The following is an 8,469-nucleotide window of genomic DNA, read 5'->3' as shown; positions in this document are numbered from 1 at the left end:
TCAGTGAACTACAGGTCTCTGGTCTCGCACATAGACTGTATATATAAATGGATGTAGGGTCCGTGACGTCACCCATAGGATTCTGCAGAGTTGCCGTGAAGCCCTTAGTAGGCGGAGTCGGCCACTAACGGCTCGACAGTGACGCCAGAGTTCAACTCCCGCCTTCTCCAAATAAGGGCAAAGAGGCGGAGCCGAGGCGGGACCTGCTGCCACCGAGCTGGAAGTTCCAGAGCTAGCTGAAGCTACCAAGCTAAGCTAACATGCTCCCCATCTGCACGCTGCCGTCACATTTTACGTTTCTAAGGTAAGCGGACATTAAACTATTCAGCAAAACTATAAATAATAATCTAAGTTATTGAGCTTTCAGCATAATACTTCAGAATCTTAAAACCCCTTAACGTTTGTATGCAATTGTGCTAAATTCAACACTGGAATCAAGCAAATAGTAATATGTTTGCATGACATTAGTTATTTATATTTTGATATCACTTAACTTTACGTTTAATACATTTAAGTCAAGCTAAGGTACATGTGATGGTAGCTAGTTAGCGCTCTTACCTGTGAGGCCTCCTCCAAACAGCATAATAACCAGACTATCATTAAAACTAAGTACCAGTTATAGATCCTTGACTTTAGACAAACAATTCAAAAGACAAAATGTATTTAAAGACCAATCTTTATTTGAATATGCCTCTTAACCTGAGATATTAGTTATAAAGTAATAGTATTGACAATCTAAAAAAACTGAGCAACTCAACAGTCAACTTTATGTTTCTTATTGTCTAAAGCATTTATTATTTTCATTTTCCCAATCTCATATTCAGTGTGGACGGATTGAGACAGTCTGGTGTCCAGAGAGCTGCAGAGACTTCAGGGAGAAACCTCCGTGTGATGGACGTCCTGTCTGTTGGTTTGGAGAGGACTGAGGGTCTTTCCTCTGCGAGGAGGACCAGGGCTGATGAAGGAGCCCATGCTGGGCAAAGCTGATACCAACTGCACAGGCCTAGTCGGTCACTTTATTTGACTAAATGTGTTTAATACATTTAATAGGTTTACACCTTCTGTCCATATGTGCTTTTTATTTAAAACATTTGATTAACTTTTGGTTCACATTTCAATAAATTGTATTTGTATTTGCACTCCTTTTGTCCATTATTCTTACTGAAAATGTTAGATTACACATTCACATCTGACTGAAGATTGGCCCCATTTATTTGTGACGTTGCAAAACAAGGTACATGTTGTGAAGCTCATAAAGTGAGGCAAATAGAAATAATCAGCTGATGGAGTGTAGATCAAGCGGCAAACTGTGGGGTAGAGCCGGGAAGCCAATACGGAAGTGCCACACACTGCAGTTCATATATTGGCCGATAGGCGATGGCTGCAGAAAGGAGCAATTTCCATAGACCCCCATGTTAAAATGCCCGATTTTACAGCAGAAAAAAACATGTTTCTACCCCTGGCTCCATACATTTTATTATCGATATAGTTAGATTCCACCTTCATGATTATGGATCTGTGAGTGAATTGTTTTCTAACGCGACCCTTTATATTTATATTAGGTCTTAAAGTTTGTGCATACATTAGGGCGTGGTCACTTTGATTGACAGATACGTGCCTCACTGTCAGCTAACAGCAACTTGTCCAATCTGCTAGGCTACAACCATAGAGGCTACAACGTTAGTTAGTTGTAGTTACTGTACTTGATCCTTTAGCTGTGTTCGTGGTAGTGTTAATTTCGTTGACTAAATCTATGACGAAATATGTTCGTCAACGACCTTTTTTTCCATGACGAAAACGAGACGATGACGAGACGGCACCGACGGCAGTAAACAATAACTGTAACGAAATCATCATGCAATATCGTTGACGAAAAGTGACGAGACGAAAATGTAGTTCACTAAATAAAAACTATGCCAAAATCTCTCTTTACTTTCGTTGACGAAAAATGAGGAGACGAAATATTATCAAAGATAACGTTACATCTCTGATAGTCAGTTTTTCTCCCAGCAGTTCCATTTCCGGGGCTGCGGCAGAGCAGCAGCTGTGTGTGTCTGCGGTGCGCGCGGCGGTAGATTTGAATTACACCGGGCAGCGGCACAATATGAACTGTCAGGAAGACTCGGGTCTAACTCATGGTCTAACTAACCTTATTTAACAGAAATGAAATGGCAACAGGGCTTGGGAGCAGTGGTCGCACTCGCGTTAACCAAATACCCCCCCCGTCAGCGCGAGTGATTGATAAATTGTGCACTCGACGGATAAAAATGGATTATGACGGAAATGTTACGATCCGTCAAAATGACTGACAACGAAAAAGTCTAAAGCCACCACTGCTTGGGAGAAAGAAACAACGTGATATTTGGGCCCATTTTCGCTACAATGAGGCGGAGGAAAAAAGCGAATGCATTGTTTTATCAGAAGGGAAGCAATGTGGCCATAACACAGCTGGTAAAAACACCACAAACCAGATACACTCTGCAAAGCTGCATTCTTAATCATTCAACCTGTGTTTTTCATCAAATAAGGACAAGATATAATCTTATTTATTTATATATACTAAAATGACAAATTATTGGTTTTGGCTAGACTTGTTTGACTGAAATGTTCTATATAATCTGATGACTAAAAAATACTCAACAGTTTTATTGACAAAAAGTAGACTAAAATAATTAGTTTTCTTTGACTAAAATATGACTAAAATGCTCAGACTTTTAGTCGACTAAATCTTGACTAAAATGTTTACTGTTTTAGTCGACTAAAATGAGACTAAAATGCTCAGACTTTTAGTCGACTAAAACTTGACTAAATAAAAACAGGATGAAGGTGACTAAATATGACTAAAACTAAAAAGGAAATTTAACACAGGACTAAGACTAAAACTAAATTAAAAAATAGCTGACGAAATTAACACTAGTTCGTGGTGATCGTGCCTGTTAGGGAATATTGTTACAAATACCAGATAATTAAAATGTCGTGCTGTGCGCTTGAATGTACTAACAGATCTTCCAAGAAGTCTACTTTCAGCTTTTTTCGGTGAGTAAAATGATAATATTATACATGTTAACCCCGTTAGCAGGTGTTTCTGTGCTTGTTAGCTTAGCCTGTTATGTAGCTTATTAGCCAGCTAAGGACGTAACCCTTTATACATATATACAGTTTAGTTTATGATTCAGCCTTGGGTAAGACTTTTATACTATATGGCTATGACGCCCATAATGCTAAACGGGAGCATATGTTAAAAGGGGTGGGCCGCCGGAGTCCACGCCGCCGAAGCTAACGGGGCTGCAGGGTGCTAGCTCGCTAGCGCGTCCCGGTCGCCGTAGCTAGCACCCTGGGGCTCCGTTAGCTTCGGCCAGCGGCGGAGTCCGGCGTTATAACTGGAGATCAAGGAACGCATCGTAACGCGGACTTGGTTCGCATGCAGCCCGCTGTAGTATTAGCTAAATAAATGATGTTGAGCAAGGCTTATTAAGCTGAACACCGCCACAATTATTCTGCTATGTATCGGTACTTATTTTATTTTATTAACGTGTGAATGACAAGCATTAAGAATAATACCAAATAGCTAATTATCTTGCAGATTGTCTCGTTTGATTATGAATGTAACGTTTATATAGTGGAACTACACTGTTTTATCAAAACCAAAGTGCCACGCAGTGACTTGGTATGCATGTATTTCAGCAGGAAATGTGCAACCTAGATGACATTTACCAACACAGACTATATAGAAATATTTGTAAAAGTTGTTCATGCGTTACTAAGTGAATATGGCATTAACCCTCCTGTTGTCTTCGGGTCAAATCTGACCGATTTACTACTTTCATCAATCATGTTTTACATTCGATTGATACTGAGAGCATGTTAGCTTAGCTTCTTAGCCTGAGCTAGGACTCGAACGTCACGCTCGGTGGCAGCAGGTCCCGCCTCGGCTCCGCCTCAGCTCCGCCTCTTTGCCCTTATTTGGAGAAGGCGGGAGTTAGACTCTGACCACACCGTCGAGCCGTTAGTGGCCGACTCCGCCTACTAAGGGCTTCACGGCAACTCTGCAGAATCCTATGGGTGACGTCACGGACCCTACGTCCATTTATATATACAGTCTATGGCTCTACCCCACAGTTTGCCGCTTGGTCCAATAGTATAAAGCTGCAGCGTCGGAGACGACACTTGTAGAACCACACACACAGGTCCCGCGTCACGAGCACACACACAGGTCCCGCGTCATGGCGGCACGTGACGGGAACCACACAGGTCCCGCGTCACGTGACGGGGTCCCACGTGACCCGCGTCACGTGACGGGAACCATATTCTGTTGCACGTTCACATGAATGTTTATATGTATATTCTGTTAATTTAGTTGAGAATTTCAAAAATGAATTTCAAAAATATAGTCTTTTATATGTATATTAAACAACACTGTTAATTTAGTTTTGGGTATGTTTATAATTCTCGTTTCATTATTATTCAAAAGAAAACAACACTGTTAAACACTGTTCCTTCTACAGTATCATAATTCTCGTTTCATTATTATTATTAATAAATCAAAGGTGTCTTCGAAGAGGTGCTAGATTACTGAAAAACAACTGTTAGTGTGTTCATGCACCAGCCTGCAAAAGATAAACAAGCAGTTTGACTGAGAGGCATTTCAGTTCAGAATACATTTTTATTTATTTTTATTGCGGGGTCTGCTGATTCTTCACTGGGGGTGAGGCGGGGTCTGCTGTTCCCTCTCTGGTCGTGGCACTCTGAATATTGGCTGAAGGGTTCCCTCCAGCAAATGGAGGATACATATTTTGTTGTCTTCGGGGTTCCAGTTTTCGAGTACACAGATAAAGGGACGTGGTTACATTTGGCAAGGTTTTGCCGAACGAGGCAGAGGCTCTTTTTATCTTCACCAAACCATTTGTTGTTCACCATCTCCGTTAGAATATCTTCATCAAGCTCAATAGGGGAGGCATAGGATGAACAGTAGGTTATGGATTTTAAATGTGTACATTGATAGGCTTTAATTCCACTCCTCCATGCCAACTCCAGGTTCACCTGGCACTCATTATTTTCACAAGACACATGCTGATTTTCTCCCCACACTTTATTCTGAACATGCAGAGGAATACTTGTTCCATGGAAGGCTTTGTGGACAGCATAGACTCCATGTTCAGGATCTATGCATTCACTCGGTAGGTGTGAACTTGCGGTTATGTCCTTTTGTTTGGCAGAGTGCTTTCTTTCCATGTGCCTTTTCAAAAAAAAATTATTCATGAGAACATGGCATATGGGACATTTTTTCTTGAGTACAGGCTCTACACGGACCCTTTGCATCTTTCGCACTGGGATGATGGGGATTGCTGGATCTGGGATGACGGGCGTTGATGGATCTGGGATGATGGGGATTGCTGGATCTGGGATGATGGGGGTTATGGCAGAGTGCTTTGCCTTGCACAAAGCGAGGTGCTTTACAAAGCCAGATTTGCGAGTATGCATGGATTGGCAGTAGCAGCAGTGAAAATGATAGTCTGGTCGGCAATTTAATCCACATCTGTGAATGGTATACCCTTAAACATAAGAACATAGAATTGTAGTATTATTATTTTGTGATCATATTATTTAAAAGTGTAAATTATGAATACCAAACATCTGGATCAAGTAACTGGTCACCACAAACAAATCATAGGACTTGTTTTGATGTATTGCTCAAATGGAACTGATCATAACATTTAGGCTGCTTTTAATGCAGACACATTGCAACTCCATTTGCATTTCACAAGAGAATGTAAGCTAACTTTACCTTCATGGAGAACTGCACGCTGGAAGTGGCTCTCGAGATGGCTTTTCACCTTGCAGTGTTTTGTTGGAGAGAATAAACGAGAGACACAGAACGGGCAGTGGAAGTCATTGCAACACGTCGTGCACCGTTGAAGGTCCGGCAAGGATCTCCCCTCTCGGATTGTAATATGCATCTTGAAAAAGAGAGAGCCTAATTGGTCAAACTGAACATTTTGAAACAATTTCACAGACAGACATAAATTAGGCTTAATTGTTAGATTCTGACACGACAGATTCTAACCTACATAATAGGCCGACATAACTGACTAAAACACCTCATGCAATATTACAAAAACATGTCAAAATGATGACACTGTCTGATAAACGGTAAACAGGCAGTCAGCACAGTGAAGATTATTTACAATGAATTCAAATTGTAATACAATGACTATTAAAGAAGCATTTACACTGAAGACAGAACTTAGGCTACTGCTGATTTAATGTAGTGGACATATTGACATGCTTTTGTCATCCGTTGAAGTTTAATTAATTAGCTGACTATAATTAATCATTAGGGTTGGGAAGTTTACTTTTTTAAATGTAGTAGGTTACAGATGAGTAATTACCCTGTTAAAAATGTAATAAGTAATGTAACTTGACTATGTAACTATTTGTATTGAATTCTAATGTTAATTATGGTTATTTTATGTTTTTTGTGAGTCACTTTGGATAAAAGCCTCTGTCAAATAACATAACCATAACATACAGTTTCATTAAACAAATAAACAAAATGGTTAACAGTTGGTTTTACAGCGAGTCATCATAGGCTAACAGATGACATTTAGCACTTGTTGCTTGTATGGCTGTTCAATACAACAGAATAGTTGTTAACTTAAAAAAACAAAACATGATTCACATTACTCACACTATTACTGTAATTAGTGATTCAATTAATCAACTATGACACCTAGTTGGGCTTGCCAAAATCACGCTAGTTTCATTAAACAAATGATCAAATATGCTAACGAAGCTAATGCTTTTGCCGAAAGCTATAGCTAATGAATAGTTGTTTTTAGAGACTTTAATACGGTTAGAAGCTATCATAAGCAAACAGATGTTTGTTTGTATTGCCTTAACACTATCATAGTTAATGTTGGCTAATCACACTTCATTTCAAGACACCGGAATTGTTATTAATGTTAAACAAATAAAACTGTAAAAGCACTTCACATTATTCACATTCTCTGCGTTGACGTTCACATTCATGTGAACGTGCTCCGTCACGTGACGCGGGACCTGTGTGTGTGCTCGTGACGCGGGACCTGTGTGTGTGGTTCTACAAGTGTCGTCTCCGACGCTGCAGCTTCATGCTACTCGCTTGGTCTCGCACAATACGCGTCACCATCACAAAGACGGCCGTCACGTTAGCAAATGTCACCTGTTTCTTTCAGAATGAGGCGAAAAGTATAAAACGAGGTGAAAATCACTACAAGTCTGGGCATGTTGAGAGCTGTACATACACGAAAGGGGAGTTAGTCGGTTCTGTAAGAGCAGCGGGACCGGCTTTACAAGGTTTCAGTGAGTAATATGAGTGCAATGTGTAACGTTAATGTCAGCTATAGCTAACATTAGCTAACAAGGTACACTAACTTGTTTTGTTTTAGTAACTAGTTTTCTCCTTAAGAAATTCGTGGTCTCTGTGTATGCTGTGGATAACATTAGTGTTCACAAGAACAAGGTACACTCCCGTGTTTTGTTTTAGTTGCTCTTCAGATTGAAGCGGCCCGTTTTATATCGACTATACTGTATGTGTGATCTCCTTTTTCTCGTTGTGTCATTTGAGTTTATTTGCTGTGTGTAGATTCAAGGATTTTGGTTATCTAGGCACAGCTGTGTGTGACTCCCTCTGGTACACTGGTATGTGTTTTCCTAATGTAGAGAGCATTGATTAATTAATAAAATACACACTGAGTCTAGATCCTGACCAAATCCTTTTTTATTGTTGATCAAATGTTTTTCAAAACTTATACTGCATGCTTCTTAGTTATTCCATCTTTTGCTGTAACATGGATCTGTATGTAACTCTATATTTACTTGTTATCTACCACACTTCCTTCTACATCATACACCATCATTATACATGATGGTGTAGGATATATATATATTTGTATACATATCTGTAAATTGTATAATTTTATTTAAACGTCTTTTTGATCTCTGTCTATAAACACAAACTGAGTAAGATTGACAATAAAGTTGACTTTGAAAAATATATATATTCTTTATGAAAATAGTTGACTGTTGGAGAAATGAATCCAAATGAAACGTTGGACTGAACTACAACTACGCCTTAAAATTAAGAACAGATTTGATTTTCTGAAGTTAATTTAACGTTGCCGACCATGTAAGGTCATTATTAAAAGGTACAATCAATTTGTTTAGGGTTGACTAAAATAATGAAAAACATTTAATTTGGATAATTTACTGACAGAATAAGAAACTCAATGATGCTCTACTCATCTGTTCCCTTTTTATAAAGTGAAACAGTTGAAACGATAGATTTTAGTAAACTTAAAAACAACCTTCTCCAAAAGCTATCAAGGAATATACCGAATACTTGATTTAGAACTTTATTACATATTTTTATATAAATAGTTTGAATGATCCATAATTGACAGAAGCTTGTGTTTACACTGACCTGTTACT

At 39.2% G+C, this 8,469-nt stretch overlaps 1 protein-coding gene across 1 annotated transcript; it reads right to left on the bottom strand.

Annotated features, from left to right (window-relative positions):
- Positions 1 to 4,643: 4,643 nt before the first annotated feature.
- LOC117558919 lies at positions 4,644 to 7,044 on the bottom strand. Its single transcript, XM_034235474.1, has 3 exons — positions 7,003 to 7,044; positions 5,786 to 5,957; positions 4,644 to 5,552 (listed from the first exon to the last, which is right to left on the bottom strand). The coding sequence occupies exons 1-3, from the start codon at positions 7,027 to 7,029 to the stop codon at positions 4,651 to 4,653; spliced, it is 1,101 nt and encodes a 366-aa protein (XP_034091365.1). The 5' UTR covers positions 7,030 to 7,044; the 3' UTR covers positions 4,644 to 4,650.
- Positions 7,045 to 8,469: the final 1,425 nt, after the last annotated feature.

This window comes from Gymnodraco acuticeps, unplaced genomic scaffold, assembly GCF_902827175.1.
Source record: "Gymnodraco acuticeps unplaced genomic scaffold, fGymAcu1.1, whole genome shotgun sequence".
NCBI lineage: Eukaryota > Metazoa > Chordata > Actinopteri > Perciformes > Bathydraconidae > Gymnodraco > Gymnodraco acuticeps.
Note: the sequence above shows the minus strand (reverse complement) of the source record. Positions and strands in the feature narration are given on the sequence as shown.